Source organism: Ascidia mentula, chromosome 1 (assembly GCF_947561715.1).
Source record: "Ascidia mentula chromosome 1, kaAscMent1.1, whole genome shotgun sequence".
Classification (NCBI taxonomy): domain Eukaryota; kingdom Metazoa; phylum Chordata; class Ascidiacea; order Phlebobranchia; family Ascidiidae; genus Ascidia; species Ascidia mentula.
Window position 1 is genome coordinate 6175543 of NC_138566.1, and position 22925 is coordinate 6198467.

The 22925-nt window shown below is 38.8% G+C and overlaps 4 protein-coding genes across 17 annotated transcripts; all 4 read right to left on the reverse strand.

Annotated features, from left to right (window-relative positions):
- Positions 1–106: 106 nt before the first annotated feature.
- LOC145901507 (phospholipase DDHD1-like) lies at positions 107–7351 on the reverse strand. Its single transcript, XM_082989210.1, has 12 exons — positions 7139–7351; positions 6375–6542; positions 5871–6077; positions 5212–5358; positions 4537–4658; positions 3956–4109; positions 3461–3616; positions 3132–3236; positions 2703–2848; positions 2077–2170; positions 1465–1631; positions 107–884 (listed from the first exon to the last, which is right to left on the reverse strand). Exons 1-12 carry the CDS (start codon positions 7307–7309, stop codon positions 584–586), a joined length of 1938 nt encoding a protein of 645 aa, XP_082845336.1. The 5' UTR covers positions 7310–7351; the 3' UTR covers positions 107–583.
- Positions 7352–8270: 919 nt separating this feature from the next.
- LOC145898849 (uncharacterized) lies at positions 8271–11119 on the reverse strand. Its single transcript, XM_082987525.1, has 6 exons — positions 10977–11119; positions 10395–10514; positions 9604–9730; positions 9261–9454; positions 8774–8914; positions 8271–8400 (listed from the first exon to the last, which is right to left on the reverse strand). Exons 1-6 carry the CDS (start codon positions 11117–11119, stop codon positions 8271–8273), a joined length of 855 nt encoding a protein of 284 aa, XP_082843651.1.
- A 2089-nt stretch (positions 11120–13208) lies between these two features.
- On the reverse strand, positions 13209–17700 carry LOC145908291 (uncharacterized). 5 transcript variants are annotated; one of them, XM_082995546.1, is made up of 7 exons: positions 16534–16617; positions 15934–15978; positions 15241–15477; positions 14817–14928; positions 14443–14563; positions 13744–13887; positions 13209–13418 (listed from the first exon to the last, which is right to left on the reverse strand). In XM_082995546.1, exons 3-7 carry the CDS (start codon positions 15455–15457, stop codon positions 13335–13337), a joined length of 678 nt encoding a protein of 225 aa, XP_082851672.1. In that variant the 5' UTR covers positions 15458–15477; positions 15934–15978; positions 16534–16617; the 3' UTR covers positions 13209–13334. The 5 variants fall into 5 exon arrangements, 4 of the variants coding, with proteins under 4 accessions (XP_082851672.1, XP_082851680.1, XP_082851688.1 ...); XM_082995554.1 differs by lacking the exons at positions 15934–15978; positions 16534–16617 and adding an exon at positions 15551–15690; XM_082995562.1 differs by lacking the exons at positions 13209–13418; positions 13744–13887; positions 14443–14563; positions 14817–14928 and adding exons at positions 16908–17019; positions 17332–17700 and having other exon boundaries at positions 15274–15477; positions 16534–16654.
- Positions 17436–22405, reverse strand: LOC145908235 (uncharacterized). 10 transcript variants are annotated; one of them, XM_082995486.1, is made up of 6 exons: positions 20716–20799; positions 20116–20160; positions 19423–19659; positions 18999–19110; positions 18625–18745; positions 17725–18069 (listed from the first exon to the last, which is right to left on the reverse strand). In XM_082995486.1, exons 3-6 carry the CDS (start codon positions 19637–19639, stop codon positions 17740–17742), a joined length of 780 nt encoding a protein of 259 aa, XP_082851612.1. In that variant the 5' UTR covers positions 19640–19659; positions 20116–20160; positions 20716–20799; the 3' UTR covers positions 17725–17739. The 10 variants fall into 10 exon arrangements, 8 of the variants coding, with proteins under 8 accessions (XP_082851612.1, XP_082851620.1, XP_082851659.1 ...); XR_014402975.1 differs by lacking the exons at positions 20116–20160; positions 20716–20799 and adding an exon at positions 17436–17568 and having other exon boundaries at positions 17642–18069; positions 19423–19816; XM_082995494.1 differs by lacking the exons at positions 20116–20160; positions 20716–20799 and adding an exon at positions 19733–19872.
- Between the last annotated feature and the right edge of the window lie 520 nt (positions 22406–22925).

Consider the following 22925-nt stretch of genomic DNA (forward strand, 5'->3'; position numbering starts at 1 on the left):
AAACTAAACGGAAGATGTTAACACTATGATCACTGACTGGTAGTATTGTTAAACCCACAAGTGCGGATAGCCAACAAAAATTATGACACAAAAATCCCATCTCGGTTTTCATTCTGTCGGAAAAAACAACAAACTTGAAAAGATAATGTAGCTTACAGTACGAACATAACATTGCAACAGTGAGAAGAATACAGAAAAACTCCAGAAAATTTGTGTTCTAAGTAATGCGAGCACAGTGCGGTATAACAGCAATGTCAAGATTTCGGCGTCCACATTCACTCTGCTAAGCCACGTATGTTCGTCCAATTTTGGTTTTCATGTCAAACGAGTAAATTTTGACATTTTGCTATGATTCACACGCTATTTGTCTGGTTTTCATGAAACGTGATAGCAACTGCGAGACATCAGTCCTGAAACCCATTTTCACTCGCTTGGCACATTATCTGGTCACTCAAATACAAACCTACGCAAATAAATTAGGGGCAAGATATTTGCATTAAAACACTCCGTTCCACTACAATTTGCCTCGAAGAAAATTCTAAACACCAGCAATCAGATCAGTTTAAAATAAGGCATCGTGACGTCACTCCTCGTGCAGCTTGGTTAAAAGAAACATTCCCAGGTCCTGGTTATTCCAGTAAGAAGTATGCGAGGTAAATGATGCGTAGCCTAGTTTTCGCTCCGTAAAACCTTCGGGCAGTTCGCAGTCGATCCGATCCTCGAGGTCGATTTCGGGGGGCGGTTCCTCCGGTGCCACCGGGCCATCGTTGTCTGTCGTTTCCAGATCGTCAGGGGGGGTTTGTGGGGCGCTGTTGCCCCGCGCTCGGCTCCAAAGCCCCCGGCCGAGACGTGCTGCTCCACCGGTCACGGCGTTTGATACAGATCTACGCATCGTATGTATATAGGTGGTGACCATTACAGTATTCTTATCAAAAGATTACACAGCGATCATAGTAGATAGCTCTGTAGACGTTGTTTTTTTATAGAAGACAGATAGTTGTGTAAAAACAACATATAAAGAGGTACTTATCATAAGAATACAGTTCGAGATAGACAGCTTACCAGAATTGGTTAATTCTTTTTATTTTTGGTCAGCATCGCGGTTACTTACATGTGATGACCAGAATATGTGTAGTTTTGAGTTAAAATGAGACGGAAACATACAGAAAAAAATACAGGCCTACCAAATCTTACAAGACATAAAAAACAGCGTGAACTGGGAAAATTAAAATGTTTCGAATCATAACTGAAACGTTGAAAGATGAGAAATAACTGTAATAGTTTGGGCTGTTCTTTAGATTAACTTGTTTTGGGACTAAGTAAGACCTAAAGGTTATCCTTTGCTCGCCGCAGCATATCAAATGTATAACTGTATCGTTTTTTGGGAACAGGCCATGTATATCATTACCGACACTTTTTAAACAAACTTTTTTCCAAACCCAACTCATTTAAACGTCGGATTACCTTAAGTAGGAAGGGGATCGATGCATCTCGTCCGTGGTTTCAGCACCCTCCTCGGCAGCGCCCTCTTCCGGTGGCTGTTCTGTGTTTTCATTTGGAGGTTTGCGTTCTGTGGTCGGCGAACTGGTGGCGGTTTGAGGAGGCGAAACGACTGACGCGTATGTGCTGATCTATAAGACAAAACATAGGAACATCAATAACGGATTTACTCATAATTCTGAGAATGAAGAGAATGGTCCAACCACGCTACTTAAAACTGATGATGCCAGAAGTTTTTGCCGAAAACGTTTTAACTAAAAAACATGTAAGTGTTTTCAGTAGTGGGTCAGTCTGTTTATTCTCAGAATTAAGACAAAGCACTCGTAGAAGGTGTTTAAATTGTGCGATTGCAATCTACGGCGGATTCGCGCTTTTAGTTAACTGGTATTTAGGTGGCCCTAAATCTAACATTTGTGCCGCACAGATCTGTGGAGATCAGTATTTTGTTTTTTTGAATGACTACAAACTATTTTGAACCACACACTATTATATGTGAAATAAACTATACACGTAAATATATGAAAACGCAAGCTAAATATTTGATGTGCATTGGAAGTGTATAGAGAAGGATATTACCTGCAGAGGCAAAAACTCAGCGTAGGTTTCGTCGAGAATTGGTTCGAGGCGATACGCAACAGGGTCGGCCGGGTGGTAGATGTTGTACACTTTCCTGCATAGAAAAACATTTAAAAAACGTTTTTCCAACACGATTCTGACATATTATCTTTAACAAAGCAGGCATAAAATGTAAGTCTACGATATTTTTCGAAGGCAAAGATATATAAGGTCGGCAGACTTAAAATGTAAAAGCTGTTTATGATACGTATACTGGTCACGCCATACTCTATTATCTAATGCCGAGGTTGGCAAACTGTGAGTCGCGACGCTCTGATGCGTCGTTTTGAGTTTCCAAGGGAGTCATGTAACAATTGGGAGTTTTAGGAAAAAATGGAGGCAAAAAACATGTTCATTTCAGCCTTCTGCGACCTAAAATTTTATTGTGTTGGAACATTGGCACAATTCGTCCTGAAAGATTTCTGAGTTTGCGTCGCAGGGCCGCAAATATATCCATGCGCTTCGCACGTGAAAACGTTCATGGACCACTGGTTTATTATCTACTCAACATACTAAAAAACATCACGAAAAAACGGAGCATTGGCGTGTTAGGATCATAGGTGATTATATATGAACGAACATAATACCTGCACAAATTCGTATCCACAATATCTTTCTGACCCTCGGCGAAGTTTCTGGGGTGGTAACCTCGCAAACAGAGAAATAAACCCAACGGGGAACCGACGCAAAACAACATATCGGGTTTGAAGTCGAGGCCTTGCGTTAAGTCTCCCTGCATAATGCAAACCAATGGGATTATTATCGTCATGCAACTACCTTATTCAGCACTGTTCTGAATTAACTGCTGCAGATGTAATCATATTTAATACAGGAATTTAGCTGTAGTAAAACGCAGGCACGTCTAACATTTCAAAAAAAACGCACGAGGTTGGCATTGCGCTTAAAAGCCTTTATATACAAGTATATCTATTCCCCTTTGGAGGCATCAAGGTATATATCGTACAAAACAGAAAAGAATCATTCTCAATATCGTTTCACTGATGGATCCAACTTACGTGATTTTCCATAGAAGGATGCGACACCCCGTGGCCAAGTGGAAGGTAATTGGTGAGGACGTCAAAGAACAGAACGGAGCCAAGGGAATGAGAAAAGACCACAACCTGTTGTACAAAGATGGACGCTAAAACACAACATCAGGAACAGTATGTATAGTATAGCCCTAAAACAAACAAGTTGAATCATATTGAACTGACCAGGGATAATGCGTCAGTAACACATGTCTGTGAAAGTTGAATGAGGACATGGCGGTAGCATAATAGCATTAAGGCTTACGGTATCTCACACAACAGCGCAACATGTTAATCGGTTAGGAATAGCTTCACACCTTGCCAGTAAAGGATGGGTTGCGTTGAATGAACATTGCATAGAGACGGTTGAGTTGGGCCCTCAGTCCACTTATGATTTCATGACGAAAGAGTGGACTGGTGTAGTACATTATGTCCATTGCTGTGTTGTTGATGAACCGTCGCATCCCTTGACCCTGTAGTACATTGGGAAGGTTATATTACACCATGGCTGTTGTGTAGGTCTGCATTTAGCATCTAGTGAAAAAAACACACGTTTTGTATTGACGTTATACAAGAAAAAATCAAAGCTGGCTTTTGAACATGAATAGGTGCAGGTCAATAGACACAAAGATCCTTTGCCTCTTTTGGTGCTGTGCTGTTAATTTAATAGTAAGCAAGACAAAAATCAGATTAAAATGATAAAAGGAGGTTCATTCGACTATTTGTCAATAAATTTTACACTCGGTCTGCACCAAATACTTGATTGCCAAATGGTAAAAGCTTAATGAACAAGAAAACAATTCCTAAAACACCTTCTTTGGAGTGATGCTCTCGACCAAATCCCCGTCCAGTTTCAGTTCGGATCTCCATTCGATCGGCAAAAATTCGGTTCTGCCCTGGAAGTGTTTTTGCTCCAAGCGACGACAGGTGGCGCGGAAACTTCCCGTGTTACGCACGATTTTACACCTGTCTTACACCAACAATATTACTCAATACAACAGTCTTGTAAACCACTGAACAGCAGGGCATTGTTTTCTACCTTTATGGGTTTACTTCCACAGTAAATACATATGCCTAAAAATCGAGCTGCAGTTTTAGTATTTTTACTTGAATAGTCTGTTCTTCTGGCACATTAAAACGTAACTTGTATTCACCGACGTTTCGCTTGCTATCCAGCTAGGCTTGGTGTTTAACATTTGTCTCTTTACACATTTTAATCATGCTAGCAATATATTGGTCGAAGGTTTAGCCACACATTTTTATGCACATGTGAACAGATGCAGTATTTACAGCTTTGTGACACAAATCTGATTGATTAAAATGTGTAAAGAGACACAAATCTGATTGTAATATTGTTCCCTATTTATTTTTACATGACATAGACGGGACAGACCTGTCAGATTTGGAACCAATTCCATGTATCACCAACACAAGGTTGGTGACAGGAGAGTGAACGTCATCTATCATTGCATCTTCTTTGTAACCTCGGTGCAAGCGGTAACCGCTAGATGTTGCCTGTTACAAAATTCAACATTAATGCATTACGTAGGAAAATTTTAGCAGGCACCTGAATAGAAATGATAGGCAGGTTACAAAAAAAACACAGTGCGGTATAAAAAACAAGAAAAAGGGGTATCTAGTGGGAAGGATTGTTTTGGAGCAGTAATTCTCAATGTATTTTCTAATTTACTGACCATAAACAAAACATTATCAAGCATAAATACCCTGAAGCTTACATGAGGACAGTTTATCAAACACAAATATTTTTTGTTTTGTTTTGTAGACAGTCAATGCTTTACATTGCAGCTTTGGATACATTTAAATATTTTAAATCCATTAGCATAGTGATGTCAAAGCAGCATTGAAAATGCTTGTTTTTCTAATTACTCAGGCAACTGCACGGCCCTTGTGAGCTCAGAGTAATGAAACACTTCCCTTAATATTTACCAAGGCAATCATGGACCCTGTGAACCCTTTTCAATGATTACAAAAAAATTACATCATTAAATTAACAACTTTCCAATCTCTGTAATCTTAATTAGCCGTTTTCACTACCAATTAAATTTACCTTAGAAACTCCAAACTTTTGAACAATGTTTCTCAATGCTCGATGTGCAGTTGCATCTTTGTAAAACAAAATGTCAGTGACACTGTTCCATTCCACATGGCATCCATCCAGTTGAACAGAATGCATGACTCTGTTTCCCATCAACTCCTGTCACACAAATGTAATAATGTACACATAGTTGAAATAATGAAGTACATATTCTACCAATAGTGTGAGTATTAATTCAGCATTACTTTTAAGTAAAATAACTAACAAACTCAAAATGCACTAAAAATCACTTTAAGCAAAGCCAAATATCTTACTCATAAAAGAAATGAAATTTTACAAGCAAATCAAAAGTGTGCCCAATGTGGATTATTGCATTTATGCAGCAGCTGATGCGTACCAGAATAGATTAGACACAAAAAAAAATACTGTTTTGATATTTATTCACCCCTAACTTTTGTAAGGTTCATTGGCATTACAGCCAAGTACGTTCAGCCACATTTCCGGACAAGGAAACATGGCTGATTCAACTTAGCTGTGTTGCCAGTAAACCTCATGACTGAAATACGAGGGCTGAAATCGCTAAGTATAAAGGGCATGTGCAGTGGGGCGATACTGCCTTGTCATATGTTTACTGTAAAACGGTTTGCATGATATACTTCAGCACTCCTAACCTTAATATGATTAATGTCATAACCCATAAATCTTGCAAGATGCTCTCGTTCAAGCTGGGTAGCGACTTGTTCCTCAAGTGGCTGCCAATTGACTTCAAAGAACCAAGTTCCACGAAGTACACTGGCAGCTGAAGGCTGGTTTTGCTTGTTATTTTCATTCACACTTGACCAGTAAACTGGATAGCATTTCATTTCCACCACATCCACCTAATATGAAAGTTTTTAGATACAACACAGGGTATAACAAAATTTACAAACTTTTAAGATGTCTGCAACTTTTAGATATGGCATATTGTGTTTGATATATGCTAGGTCGGTAGGAGTTGATCTTTGTGTAGCACCACTGACATACATTGGTTTATTATGGCTTAAAGTGACACATATCCATATTTGAACATGTTAGTGTAAGGCTATGGGTGGTTGCAAGTGAGACAAATTTACCCAAATTACATCAATGATGTTGGTAGTTTCAGAATTTTAAAACCGATATATTTTGACTTGTACCTCAAACATACCACCACGGACACAGACTCTGCTGCAGGGAATTGCATTTCCACTTAAACGCCAAGCCTTTTCCAACTGCAGAGAATCATTGCCCAGAAAAGCCTTCCATTTCTTTGTTTTGCTGCTGAGGTAAAACCAACGAACCTCATCTGATCTCAAGTGATCAACCTGGTAAATGAAATAAAAAGGTATTTTGTTTTTTTAATAATTGCATCAAATATTACTTTTAGCAGTATGCATAAAGCAGGCCTACAAGTGTCAACAATTCTTGACACATAAAACTTTGTTACTTTCTAACTTAAATTTCACATAATATTTCAGACATATATGTGTATATATATACACATTAAACTAAATTTATGAAAAAAAAACTCACATTTAACATCATTTTTACAGAACTGTTCGCATGCAAAATACATTTCACTGGCATCACTAATAATAGTCTTATTTAAAATTAATAAATGCGCAAAACAACAGCACACAACCACAAGCTGCATGTTACAAAACAAAGTCTGCAACACAGATCACATGTATATGGTGACATCATTTCCTACAGGATAGAAACCAACTTAACATAAAAGATACTACTTCTGTTGACTGTTATATCTACTATACAAAATGATGACTTAATGCTAAATGTTGTACAAAGGGAACATATAAGCAATTAAGGCAGTCTGCAGATATATACATATATATATACAGATTTTATTACTATGGCAATTGAATGCTATAAATTTAACTGTAAACGTTTTTGAAATTTTTACCTTTTGCAGATCTTGCTTTAGAGAGTCTTCAGAATAAGCAACAGGTCGAAACACCAGTGGTTGTGTTGCTTCATTTAGATTTGTGTCAGGAATATCTTGATAAAATTGCCCAATGTCACAGAAGTCATCTTCTCCCAGTTGGTCAACATCTTGCTGCATGTCAGATGACATCCAAGTAATATTCAATATAACCTACTTCTCACTGGTATCCTTGTCCTGGTGGTCAAAGAAGCAAAGGTCAAAAATTTTACTGAAAATCGCAAATCATTGCAAATCTATAGTAAATATAATATCAAGATGGACAGCTCAAAAAGTTTTAGCAATAATGATGAAGCAAATATTTTGAATTTGACATAGGAGTTCATAATTATTGTATTTTATTTCCTCTCGGCTCACAGGATATCGGCACCACGGCATGTGCGATGACGATTGGGTTTGGCCTATCCTGTAGTGTAGAAGTACAACCAACCAGGGGGAATAGCCACCGCAGAGCAATCGCCACGCTTAACATGAACACCTAAATGCTTGGTCCCTTTTTTTCTCTCCAACTGCTAACTTAAAATATTCCAAAAACTTGAATGAGCGCTGACATTGCTGGCAAAGCCAGGCTTTTGTTGTTGTTGTCATCATGTGACGTAACCACTCGACCGTGAACGGAGACCGAAAAGTAATAACCGACTGTTAGTTGTCAATTGGAATCCCCCATTTTTCTATTTCGAACTCCTGAGGGGACTATAGGCCTACGCCTATTGATCCTACTGAGCACTAGTTTTGTCGTTTGTTGACCCCATGTAACGTATATACATTTGAGAGTGACCCTAAAACAGGGAAAATAATTACGCAAATATGTTTGCTAGATTAAATAAATTTCCAGGCATTTTGAGTGTAATAAACGAAACACTCCACACATTTTTTCAAGTCACTGCAGCTCACAAGATAAAACCTCAGAGTATTTTGAAAATCTGTTTATAATTTTATGAAGGGGGTTTACGTGTACGATTTGATTTGATTGAATCATATTATTCCGCCACAAAATTGTCCAGAAACGTGTGACCTTACAAAGCATTGCAGAAATTTTGCTGTCAAGCAATAAAGGCATCTCATTGCCCGTCGTCTACCATCGGTTAGGCTGTTATAAATTTATTTCATCCTTGCTATCAATGATGGAGCCAAGTTCGTGGCTCTCGCTAATCTTCTCGTGATTGTCTTTTTTCAACATAAATCGGTTCAACCAACACTGATCTGGAGGAGCGAATAAGAACCTGAGGAGAATGTAAAACATACTAATTACACTGCGCGGCAATAAATTCGACGACAATAGCAGTAATGTATCCTGTTTTACTTAAGTCGCAGCGATGTGAGCTCAGTATATTTATAAGTATTTCATATAACTATGGAACACAACTCACGGCATTGCAAATCTTTAGTACAAACATTATAGCGCCCACATCGCTGATGTGAAATTCATTTGTAAACGTTCATATTCACATAATCTATCTTAGGTATAAAGAGAGGTTATCTTAGGTATAAGAGAGGTTATAGTTTCGTATAAATTATTTGACTTTTGACAATCAAGACTTGTCCATACAGCTGAAAGCATTAATAAAACACTAGTGTTTCTTAAATGCTACTTGCATGTAATAAACAGCAGCGAAGGCCGCTCCACTGAGATCAGCCAACCAAAAGACCCAGTGACCATTCCATGCCGGCCCACCGACAACAACGGCCGGTCCAATAACTCGGGATGGACTGATACCAACAACTCCAACCCACTTTCTGCGATTAAGAGTTAACATTAGAATTTTATTCGAAAAACATAAAATAGAATTGCATGCTGTTCGTAAACAAACGAATGCCAAACATGTTTCAAAACTCTACGACCAACAATTATCACTTTAGGGCAGGTGTTTCCCAACCGGTGGTACGCGTACCACTAGTGGTACGCGAGCTTTCCTTGATTTGCGCATACAATTCGAATTGAAAAATCGTAAGTGACCTTAAAATATTTGTTACTTCATCCCTTAGCTTACTTTGTAACACTCAACTGGGAAATTGTTTTACCTGCAAGTGGTACGCAACCACAAAAAGGTTGGGAATCACTGCTTTAGAGAAAGTAACTCACGCAGACAAACAACTTTGAAAAACCGACATTCCAATTGCAAGAATACCCGTCTGTTGCTGATAATCCGGGTTAGTACAAGTTGTCAGTATGCAAAACAATAGGAGTGCCGTGGCAATAAACTCGTTGAGAAAAACGGTTCCCGTGCTAACGTGTTGTGGTATCGCGATAATGGCCGGGTTTTGTCCAAGTATCGTCTGAAACGCATTGTCGATGATGGAAAGTTTATTGAAAAACTTAAAATTCTTTGGTTTACCAAAGCATTAGAAAACGTAATAAAACTATGTTGTGTGCCTTATAAAATTAACCTTTCTAATACCATCAAAAATAAATATATATCTGATACCTTGGCCGTTGCTGCTGCAACAATGGAACCGAGACATTGACATATCACGTATGGTATAAACATGATCGGTTTAAGAACGCCAGCCACCATCAAGCCCAAGGATGCAGCGGGATTGATGTGCGCCCCACTGTAATTACAAACATTTATTGTGTATAAGCTGCAGACAGATGGCCACTGTTTCGACCTAAAAGGTCTCATCAGTGCAGCTGGTGTGACTATAAGACGAACTTTCCTGACCAAACGGCCACCTTTGTGGTGACTATACAATCACTGTCATCCGTTGGGCACCAAACTAGGTGCAACCAAAACGGAGAAAACAAGGTGGAAACACTATGGCCAAGCAAAGCTCAACCAATAGTGCCGTCAGGCCCCGTGTCACAATAATCATATGATAAGCAATGTGGAGCCAATAATATGAATTGTGTATAAGCTGCAGACAGATGGCCACTGACGGCACTATTGGTTGAGCTTTGCTTGGCCATAGTGTTTCCACCATGTTTTCTCCGTTTTGGTTGCACCTAGTTTGGTGCCCAACGGATGACAGTGATTGTATAGTCACCACAAAGTGGAAGTCTTTGCTTGGCCGTTTGGTCTGCAAAGTTCGTCTTATAGTCACACTAGCTGCACTGATGAGACCTTTTAGGTCGAAACAGTGGCCATCTGTCTGCAGCTTATACACAATTCATATTAATGATTCCACATTGCATACAAACATTTATATTTTCCGCAAAAAGTGTTCCACAATACAGGAAAGTTTAGAACATTTTTCGTATTTTTTTTGTTTGTCTTACCTTATTTTAAAGAACACGGCAATTGATACCCACACTGACAAGCCAGCTTGAAAGGCTGGCATAAAGATTTGAAGAAGATAGTCATCATCTGCGGAGGAGACGTGGGCAATGGATGTTGAACTAAGAAAAATGTAAAATTTTTACATATATTTTGTCGTCATATTTTCATATATCATTATCTGTTACGTGTGATATTTATGATAGCTCTTGGGTGTGGTCAAGTGAATGAATGCGTATATAGTAACGAGAAGGACTTGCTGTGTGAAGCTCTAACATTTTATCGTTTTTACGGTTTTAATAAAGGCATCCACCCTATTGGTTTGAAGCAGGTCCCACGAGCCTTGAGGAATACAACTGTTTCAAAATCATAGATAGGCAAAGTTTCCTATCTTCTCGTGAAGAGTAAAGATAAAATGTGGTTTGTGGAAGGCAACTCTACAAACTGATAATTCTTTCAAAATGTTGTGCTACATTTTGATAAATTTCGACGCTTTGTTTGTGCCCATATGTGCTTGTTGCAAGTGGTTTGAAACATCCATCTGAGTGTTCATAAAAAAGCAAGCACAAAGTGTTAGTACTTACGTTGCGTTTCCATCTTTCGCATTGGAACCATCGCCGTAAGGCTTCATCGCCATACTTCCCCAAAACGTTACCATGAATTGAGACGTGAATTCGGTCAACAAAGGAACGACATAAGTAAAATAGTTGCTTCTTGATTTTGCCATTATTGCCGAAATGTTGTTTTCAATGTTGTTCCTGCTGTTTACGTGAAATTAAAAACAGCCTTTACCCTGCAGCGCACCTATAAGCTAATCTGCAAACCACTTAGCAAAGTCACGTTTTGCTACAATGTTAAATACTTGCATTCATTTATTGCTGAGAAGGTGCCACACAACCATGGAATAAAAGTAATAAAACCAATAAAGCACAAAGCGTTTCATTGGGCGTTCCGTAAACTTTAGGAGCTTTGTACTTGTTTAAACCCAACCGCAGTGCATGGGTGTTGCGTCACAAATATTGTCACAGTACTCGACAGAGTGTCGGCATTAAGTGTCAAAACCATTGCAAACGTGACTACGACTTTTATGTGAAAATGTTTGACATATTGTTTGACTGTCTTACAAGATTGTGTAACACGTACCACACTCACAGCAAAGCGGGAAGGCGTTTTTCCACATTAGTTATCTATTTACGTCCATTATTTTCACATAATTAACAACTTAAACGCGATTTCCAGTTGTGAAAATAAAGGGTTCCTCGTTAATACACAAACTATACAAACGCTATCCACTTGATCTAAATCTATCTCTACTACTTGCAAGTTTGCAATGCACTGAAGCAAACTTCACTGTGCGTACACTTATTCCAATAATGAGATGTTTAAGGTGCTCAAAGTTCATCTCCCTAATCATTAACGATTGTAGATGTGGAAACATTTTGTTTTATGAGCAGAAATTACTGGGCCCTAATTTACTCAAGCTGTAAATCTGCGCATTTCGTCTTATTATTAGACATTTAGTGAACAGCAATTCGAATGAAACGACTAAAAAACTTCTCAGGCATGCATAATGACCATCCATCGCGTTTAGGGGCAAAAGGTTTTAAACATGACAGTTAAATGTTGTATTTTGTGTGACTAATAGTGAACTGTTTGCGATACCTAAAATTCGTCGTGCGATTCGAATAAAGATGCTTTAGGGATGCTTTGCGTGAAATAAAGCATTACGTATTGTTTTGATTGCTTGTGCAGTTGAGGCTGCTGTGAAAGTTTCCAAACACTTAATAATATCGCAAAATAAACTCTTTTTCTTAAAGACCACAGTAATTTGATTTTGGTCGGGCATCAATTTCAGAAATTACACGGACAGTTGCGTAATAGTGTAAAAAGTTTTGAGTGGTGTTTTTATGGTTACGCTTGATTGAATTTTTGCCGTTGAGGCATGACAGCTCAAAAACAGGCGAGGTGCCAAGTTCTACAATTTCACGCACAAGCGTCTGGTTCGGTGTGGTTGTCGGTTTTCATTCATTTACGATTCATTTACGATATATCGCGTTCATTTTGTGTAAACAGGCCGATTGAGAATTACAACGCACAATTTATAAGCTACTTCTACCTCTTCATTCGCGTTGTAGCGGTAATATTGCAAGCACACTGGTTTTCTATTTAATATAATTTACTTCATGATATGCAGATGATCAAAGTGTTACAAAATGCCACGCCTGCAAAGAATTTACTCTTCAAACCTTTTACGGCCTTATTAAATATTTGCGTATCATAGTGTACGTTTGTTACGATCAGATGCTCATGTTGCTCTCTTTCCCAAAGAGCAGACTATGGTGTGTAGTCTTTCTGGAATTTATGTGGCCGTGCATTTCAATTTAGTTGGAGCGCAAGTATAAGATCTACTTCCAAATCGCTGTAATGGTGATCAGCATGGTTGCTTACTGTACGTTATACCGAGCATGATTAATTCAAAAGATCCTTGACGCATTGCAGCTTTTTTTAGACGTCGCTGAACATTTGCACCGAAAAGAACGAGGTAATGAATAGCAGATGGGTGGTTCTGAAAGAAACCCGATTTTTATTCTATAGTTTTATTGATTTACTGTTAACAACAGCGTCTGTTTTTTAGAATTTATTCACTCTAAAACCAAATGAACTTGTAGACAACTTTGAATCACGAGAGAGTCGATTCCGATTCACAGGCTTGTTAATCCACCGCTTAACTAATTTTGAAACTTGTGAAATTTTAAACCGACTGTCGAACATGATACAAGCTCCTATATAAACCTTACTCACACAAAAGATAAAATTCATATTCTTGTGTCGACGAAATCATTTACTAATTTGCAATAATTATTATCAGACAAATAAATAAATGACCTAGCGAAAAGCGAAAAAATACTATCAATTGTAATGTAAATTATTTCAGACAAACATTAAACTCTTTGATAAAACAGAACTCGTTCGTAGTCAATGCTACAGGCATGTCGTCCGTCCTCCTTTGAAACATCGACTTGATCCTACAAGAATAACACCGACTTAATGCTTAACAGAAAATTTTTTTTTCGAACTGCAGATTGAATTTCTAAACTAAAGTTTAAAAAAACTTGTGTCTTTGAAATGAACCAAGTTTCAAAGAGTTGCTTTTCACTAATTTAAAAATTCAACATTGTGTTTAAATTCCAGATAAAGTTATGTAATAGATGACGTCTACACATGGTTGTACTTTGAAGTACAGGATTTCTATCATTTAAAAATGCAAGCTTATTGGGCAAAAGTATGGCAGAGCAGATTAACGTAAAGAATATAACGCAGATTATTAGGTATTATTACGTCACTGCCTACCTCTTTAACAAGTGTGCATTTTCCTTTAAGTCTGTTCATCGTTTTAAGAACCGAATCTTTGTATTCTACGTCAGATCCCGGATTTTTGTAGTTACTCACATTAATTGCTAGAATCCCGTCTGACACCAACATGTTAACCAACATCTGTTGGAAATAAAAATATATTTTCCTAATATATTTCAAAATTGCAACAAATATTCTGATAACAAACAAACTGGTCCCGTTGAAAACGTTGACATGTTTTATTTATGATGATGGCATAGCTTTTTGCAGAAAAGTTTAAATAAATAAAACATGCCAATGTTTTGAGCACTGTGGGCCATTCGGTTTATTATCAGAATTATCAGTAAATCCATTATTAGTGTTCGTAAGTTTGCAGCAGACATTTCATACAAAAACACAGAAGTAAAAATAGCATTCCAGAAACGTACATCAGTTTATAACCACTCACAACGACAAACACACATAAACTTTACACATGTATTGTTCCTGTTGTAGTTTATGCCAGTGGTTCACAACCTTTTTATACTTAGGTTGACCGGAAATTCAAAGAAACTTCAGTTTCGGGTAAAGCTACGCGTAATATATCAAAGTAAAATCTCGTGTTAGCGGAACAAGGGAATTTGTTTCAATGCGTGCAAAGGGCTATGTTAGCGTGTTCATGCCAGACGCCCACAGAAATGTAACATATTGTCTTACCTCGAGGCATTCGTGAGGTAAATGACCGAAGCTGAGTCCACCTGTACATGTTATTAAATCGTAATGGGACTTGTCCGTTGAAATCGGATCGTCTTCAGTGATTAGTTGACAGTGAAGCGTTCTGTTTTTAAAATTTTTGTCACGAAATTCCTCCTGATTTAAACAGCTTTGACACTAATAGTCGTGGTACAACTAAAAAAAGGAATTTTCTACACGGTTTTGCTAATAGTTATTCTACGTAATTATGCGCTATGCTAAAAAGCAGAATGGCCACATAGTGAATGTATTATTGCTAACTATGTTTTAATTGCTACTATTGTCCTAGCTACATCGATCATTACATGGCGGTGGCATTCCCTTGCAATTCTTCTTACCTGTAAACGTTTTTGCGTGACGCCACATTCAGTAGTTCCTGGCACCCGTCAACGCCATCAATTGCTCCTAACCACCCAGCTCGACGTAGGGCTTCCCCGCATAAACCGCTGCCTGCATTGAGAAGGAGTTTACCGTGTGACGCATAGTAAAAACATTATAGACAAGGGTCGGACACTCAATGATTTCCGCAGCATACAGGCATAGCCTACTTGCGCGCACACACACTGTGTTTCTTCCTTCCGTTCCTTTGCGGTATGTTGGCGATGCGTATGTGGTATGACAAATGGCACAAAACAGGAGAACCTCGAGAAAGCTTGCTTTGTAACTACTTGGCATATTAGATTTACCCAACAAACGCCAACATACCGGGAAAGATCAGTTCAGAAACTGATGTAGCTATATTTCTGTTTAGACAAAACCAACCTGCACATACGTCCAGGGCACAAAGGTCTTTCGTGCTTTTTCCAGCATAGTATTCCTCTACCATCTCTGACAGTTTGTTTGTGGAAATGGAGCCAACTTCCATAAAACCATTGTCATACTGAGCTGCAACCTCATTATAAACTGCTTGGTTCACCTGGGCTGATTCGGTTAATTTCCCGTACATTTGGCATATGACCGGCTTACTGTGATTGTCCATTGTTCTCTATGTTTAAGTGCCTGAAGAATGGAACAGGTTAGTCCACGTATTGCCTCTTACATAACACCCGATGCTTCGGGGCATTTTACTTACTCACTCACTTCGACCTCGACAAATGGGCCGCGAGCGAGTTGTAATTTTTGAGGCCAACCAGGCATAAAAGTGGCCTTACAAACCTCTGCTAATGTTGGTTAGATCATGTACGCGTCTGAATGTAAGTGCTGCGCAAAGTCGACAAATTGCGAAATAAATCTTTTGTAACCAATATTTTTTTCAAGCCAACATCCAAAACGACCAACATCCAAAACGAAATATACCAGCAGTTGCAAAGCTTCGCCTTTCAAGTGGTAAACTGAAATGGGCACTAAACCTTTGTCTGAATGAGACAACAGATATATTCTTTGTGGCAAAGAAATAGCAAAAAAAAAAAAAAATTTGTATTCTACGTCAGATCCCGGATTTTTGTAGTTACTCACATTAATTGCTAGAATCCCGTCTGACACCAACATGTTAACCAACATCTGTTGGAAATAAAAATATATTTTCCTAATATATTTCAAAATTGCAACAAATATTCTGATAACAAACAAACTGGTCCCGTTGAAAACGTTGACATGTTTTATTTATGATGATGGCATAGCTTTTTGCAGAAAAGTTTAAATAAATAAAACATGCCAATGTTTTGAGCACTGTGGGCCATTCGGTTTATTATCAGAATTATCAGTAAATCCATTATTAGTGTTCGTAAGTTTGCAGCAGACATTTCATACAAAAACACAGAAGTAAAAATAGCATTCCAGAAACGTACATCAGTTTATAACCACTCACAACGACAAACACACATAAACTTTACACATGTATTGTTCCTGTTGTAGTTTATGCCAGTGGTTCACAACCTTTTTATACTTAGGTTGACCGGAAATTCAAAGAAACTTCAGTTTCGGGTAAAGCTACGCGTAATATATCAAAGTAAAATCTCGTGTTAGCGGAACAAGGGAATTTGTTTCAATGCGTGCAAAGGGCTATGTTAGCGTGTTCATGCCAGACGCCCACAGAAATGTAACATATTGTCTTACCTCGAGGCATTCGTGAGGTAAATGACCGAAGCTGAGTCCACCTGTACATGTTATTAAATCGTAATGGGACTTGTCCGTTGAAATCGGATCGTCTTCAGTGATTAGTTGACAGTGAAGCGTTCTGTTTTTAAAATTTTTGTCACGAAATTCCTCCTGATTTAAACAGCTTTGACACTAATAGTCGTGGTACAACTAAAAAAAGGAATTTTCTACACGGTTTTGCTAATAGTTATTCTACGTAATTATGCGCTATGCTAAAAAGCAGAATGGCCACATAGTGAATGTATTATTGCTAACTATGTTTTAATTGCTACTATTGTCCTAGCTACATCGATCATTACATGGCGGTGGCATTCCCTTGCAATTCTTCTTACCTGTAAACGTTTTTGCGTGACGCCACATTCAGTAGTTCCTGGCACCCGTCAACGCCATCAATTGCTCCTAACCACCCAGCTCGACGTAGGGCTTCCCCGCATAAACCGCTGCCTGCATTGAGAAGGAGTTTACCGTGTGACGCATAGTAAAAACATTATAGACAAGGGTCGGACACTCAATGATTTCCGCAGCATACAGGCATAGCCTACTTGCGCGCACACACACTGTGTTTCTTCCTTCCGTTCCTTTGCGGTATGTTGGCGATGCGTATGTGGTATGACAAATGGCACAAAACAGGAGAACCTCGAGAAAGCTTGCTTTGTAACTACTTGGCATATTAGATTTACCCAACAAACGCCAACATACCGGGAAAGATCAGTTCAGAAACTGATGTAGCTATATTTCTGTTTAGACAAAACCAACCTGCACATACGTCCAGGGCACAAAGGTCTTTCGTGCTTTTTCCAGCATAGTATTCCTCTACCATCTCTGACAGTTTGTTTGTGGAAATGGAGCCAACTTCCATAAAACCATTGTCATACTGAGCTGCAACCTCATTATAAACTGCTTGGTTCACCTGGGCTGATTCGGTTAATTTCCCGTACATTTGGCATATGACCGGCTTACTGTGATTGTCCATTGTTCTCTATGTTTAAGTGCCTGAAGAATGGAACAGGTTAGTCCACGTATTGCCTCTTACATAACACCCGATGCTTCGGGGCATTTTACTTACTCACTCACTTCGACCTCGACAAATGGGCCGCGAGCGAGTTGTAATTTTTGAGGCCAACCAGGCATAAAAGTGGCCTTACAAACCTCTGCTAATGTTGGTTAGATCATGTACGCGTCTGAATGTAAGTGCTGCGCAAAGTCGACAAATTGCGAAATAAATCTTTTGTAACCAATATTTTTTTCAAGCCAACATCCAAAACGACCAACATCCAAAACGAAATATACCAGCAGTTGCAAAGCTTCGCCTTTCAAGTGGTAAACTGAAATGGGCACTAAACCTTTGTCTGAATGAGACAACAGATATATTCTTTGTGGCAAAGAAATAGCAAAAAAAAAAAAAAATTTGTATTCTACGTCAGATCCCGGATTTTTGTAGTTACTCACATTAATTGCTAGAATCCCGTCTGACACCAACATGTTAACCAACATCTGTTGGAAATAAAAATATATTTTCCTAATATATTTCAAAATTGCAACAAATATTCTGATAACAAACAAACTGGTCCCGTTGAAAACGTTGACATGTTTTATTTATGATGATGGCATAGCTTTTTGCAGAAAAGTTTAAATAAATAAAACATGCCAATGTTTTGAGCACTGTGGGCCATTCGGTTTATTATCAGAATTATCAGTAAATCCATTATTAGTGTTCGTAAGTTTGCAGCAGACATTTCATACAAAAACACAGAAGTAAAAATAGCATTCCAGAAACGTACATCAGTTTATAACCACTCACAACGACAAACACACATAAACTTTACACATGTATTGTTCCTGTTGTAGTTTATGCCAGTGGTTCACAACCTTTTTATACTTAGGTTGACCGGAAATTCAAAGAAACTTCAGTTTCGGGTAAAGCTACGCGTAATATATCAAAGTAAAATCTCGTGTTAGCGGAACAAGGGAATTTGTTTCAATGCGTGCAAAGGGCTATGTTAGCGTGTTCATGCCAGACGCCCACAGAAATGTAACATATTGTCTTACCTCGAGGCATTCGTGAGGTAAATGACCGAAGCTGAGTCCACCTGTACATGTTATTAAATCGTAATGGGACTTGTCCGTTGAAATCGGATCGTCTTCAGTGATTAGTTGACAGTGAAGCGTTCTGTTTTTAAAATTTTTGTCACGAAATTCCTCCTGATTTAAACAGCTTTGACACTAATAGTCGTGGTACAACTAAAAAAAGGAATTTTCTACACGGTTTTGCTAATAGTTATTCTACGTAATTATGCGCTATGCTAAAAAGCAGAATGGCCACATAGTGAATGTATTATTGCTAACTATGTTTTAATTGCTACTATTGTCCTAGCTACATCGATCATTACATGGCGGTGGCATTCCCTTGCAATTCTTCTTACCTGTAAACGTTTTTGCGTGACGCCACATTCAGTAGTTCCTGGCACCCGTCAACGCCATCAATTGCTCCTAACCACCCAGCTCGACGTAGGGCTTCCCCGCATAAACCGCTGCCTGCATTGAGAAGGAGTTTACCGTGTGACGCATAGTAAAAACATTATAGACAAGGGTCGGACACTCAATGATTTCCGCAGCATACAGGCATAGCCTACTTGCGCGCACACACACTGTGTTTCTTCCTTCCGTTCCTTTGCGGTATGTTGGCGATGCGTATGTGGTATGACAAATGGCACAAAACAGGAGAACCTCGAGAAAGCTTGCTTTGTAACTACTTGGCATATTAGATTTACCCAACAAACGCCAACATACCGGGAAAGATCAGTTCAGAAACTGATGTAGCTATATTTCTGTTTAGACAAAACCAACCTGCACATACGTCCAGGGCACAAAGGTCTTTCGTGCTTTTTCCAGCATAGTATTCCTCTACCATCTCTGACAGTTTGTTTGTGGAAATGGAGCCAACTTCCATAAAACCATTGTCATACTGAGCTGCAACCTCATTATAAACTGCTTGGTTCACCTGGGCTGATTCGGTTAATTTCCCGTACATTTGGCATATGACCGGCTTACTGTGATTGTCCATTGTTCTCTATGTTTAAGTGCCTGAAGAATGGAACAGGTTAGTCCACGTATTGCCTCTTACATAACACCCGATGCTTCGGGGCATTTTACTTACTCACTCACTTCGACCTCGACAAATGGGCCGCGAGCGAGTTGTAATTTTTGAGGCCAACCAGGCATAAAAGTGGCCTTACAAACCTCTGCTAATGTTGGTTAGATCATGTACGCGTCTGAATGTAAGTGCTGCGCAAAGTCGACAAATTGCGAAATAAATCTTTTGTAACCAATATTTTTTTCAAGCCAACATCCAAAACGACCAACATCCAAAACGAAATATACCAGCAGTTGCAAAGCTTCGCCTTTCAAGTGGTAAACTGAAATGGGCACTAAACCTTTGTCTGAATGAGACAACAGATATATTCTTTGTGGCAAAGAAATAGCAAAAAAAAAAAAAAATTTGTATTCTACGTCAGATCCCGGATTTTTGTAGTTACTCACATTAATTGCTAGAATCCCGTCTGACACCAACATGTTAACCAACATCTGTTGGAAATAAAAATATATTTTCCTAATATATTTCAAAATTGCAACAAATATTCTGATAACAAACAAACTGGTCCCGTTGAAAACGTTGACATGTTTTATTTATGATGATGGCATAGCTTTTTGCAGAAAAGTTTAAATAAATAAAACATGCCAATGTTTTGAGCACTGTGGGCCATTCGGTTTATTATCAGAATTATCAGTAAATCCATTATTAGTGTTCGTAAGTTTGCAGCAGACATTTCATACAAAAACACAGAAGTAAAAATAGCATTCCAGAAACGTACATCAGTTTATAACCACTCACAACGACAAACACACATAAACTTTACACATGTATTGTTCCTGTTGTAGTTTATGCCAGTGGTTCACAACCTTTTTATACTTAGGTTGACCGGAAATTCAAAGAAACTTCAGTTTCGGGTAAAGCTACGCGTAATATATCAAAGTAAAATCTCGTGTTAGCGGAACAAGGGAATTTGTTTCAATGCGTGCAAAGGGCTATGTTAGCGTGTTCATGCCAGACGCCCACAGAAATGTAACATATTGTCTTACCTCGAGGCATTCGTGAGGTAAATGACCGAAGCTGAGTCCACCTGTACATGTTATTAAATCGTAATGGGACTTGTCCGTTGAAATCGGATCGTCTTCAGTGATTAGTTGACAGTGAAGCGTTCTGTTTTTAAAATTTTTGTCACGAAATTCCTCCTGATTTAAACAGCTTTGACACTAATAGTCGTGGTACAACTAAAAAAAGGAATTTTCTACACGGTTTTGCTAATAGTTATTCTACGTAATTATGCGCTATGCTAAAAAGCAGAATGGCCACATAGTGAATGTATTATTGCTAACTATGTTTTAATTGCTACTATTGTCCTAGCTACATCGATCATTACATGGCGGTGGCATTCCCTTGCAATTCTTCTTACCTGTAAACGTTTTTGCGTGACGCCACATTCAGTAGTTCCTGGCACCCGTCAACGCCATCAATTGCTCCTAACCACCCAGCTCGACGTAGGGCTTCCCCGCATAAACCGCTGCCTGCATTGAGAAGGAGTTTACCGTGTGACGCATAGTAAAAACATTATAGACAAGGGTCGGACACTCAATGATTTCCGCAGCATACAGGCATAGCCTACTTGCGCGCACACACACTGTGTTTCTTCCTTCCGTTCCTTTGCGGTATGTTGGCGATGCGTATGTGGTATGACAAATGGCACAAAACAGGAGAACCTCGAGAAAGCTTGCTTTGTAACTACTTGGCATATTAGATTTACCCAACAAACGCCAACATACCGGGAAAGATCAGTTCAGAAACTGATGTAGCTATATTTCTGTTTAGACAAAACCAACCTGCACATACGTCCAGGGCACAAAGGTCTTTCGTGCTTTTTCCAGCATAGTATTCCTCTACCATCTCTGACAGTTTGTTTGTGGAAATGGAGCCAACTTCCATAAAACCATTGTCATACTGAGCTGCAACCTCATTATAAACTGCTTGGTTCACCTGGGCTGATTCGGTTAATTTCCCGTACATTTGGCATATGACCGGCTTACTGTGATTGTCCATTGTTCTCTATGTTTAAGTGCCTGAAGAATGGAACAGGTTAGTCCACGTATTGCCTCTTACATAACACCCGATGCTTCGGGGCATTTTACTTACTCACTCACTTCGACCTCGACAAATGGGCCGCGAGCGAGTTGTAATTTTTGAGGCCAACCAGGCATAAAAGTGGCCTTACAAACCTCTGCTAATGTTGGTTAGATCATGTACGCGTCTGAATGTAAGTGCTGCGCAAAGTCGACAAATTGCGAAATAAATCTTTTGTAACCAATATTTTTTTCAAGCCAACATCCAAAACGACCAACATCCAAAACGAAATATACCAGCAGTTGCAAAGCTTCGCCTTTCAAGTGGTAAACTGAAATGGGCACTAAACCTTTGTCTGAATGAGACAACAGATATATTCTTTGTGGCAAAGAAATAGCAAAAAATTAAAAAAATTAAAATTACGCAGTTATTCATTTAAACGCATCAGAAATGGACCAAACTTCAGTACTGCATGTGCACGTATTTTCCTGATTTATCAAATTGCACTTTATTAAGTCTGTGCTACTTTAATGAAGTTTCCATTTAGCATAACCTGTTTCCAGCAAATCCCGTCGTGCGAAAAAACCGTTGCCGTGACAAAGTGTTCAATGATGTTGGCAGTACTGTGTTTTGATAACATTTTATTCGAAAACCCATTCATACATGGCAACTTCAGCATCTGTACATTACTTCCTGCGCATAATAATAGCACTGTTATACTGCTATCGGCGCCACGGACAAGAAGGACGTCGCACATCGTTGTCAGAATGACAGCAATTTTCGTGACCAGCAAAGATTGCTTGTTATTATAAGTTTGTTCATGTCCTAATGCATAACTTTGAATATGCAACGATCGACAATGAGGAACACTGATCAACCCACTCTTATGGATTTTGTGTGTGGACAGGGGGTAAGAACAGTTGATTTGCTGCACAAACGGGTAAAATAACAATAACTGCCTACATAGATTTGCGTTTAGTAATTCGAAATACCTTCTCACGGGAATTACTTATGTGCATTTGTGTATAACCTCCTGAGGAATACGTTGGGTTCCATCGTGCCGATAACGGGCTGCAAGGAAGCTCGGTCGCCAACAGTATATTTCTACCAACGATTTCCCGCCTGGCTACCAAAGCAGACTAATCACTCGATTGGAACTGATTTGTTGCGGATG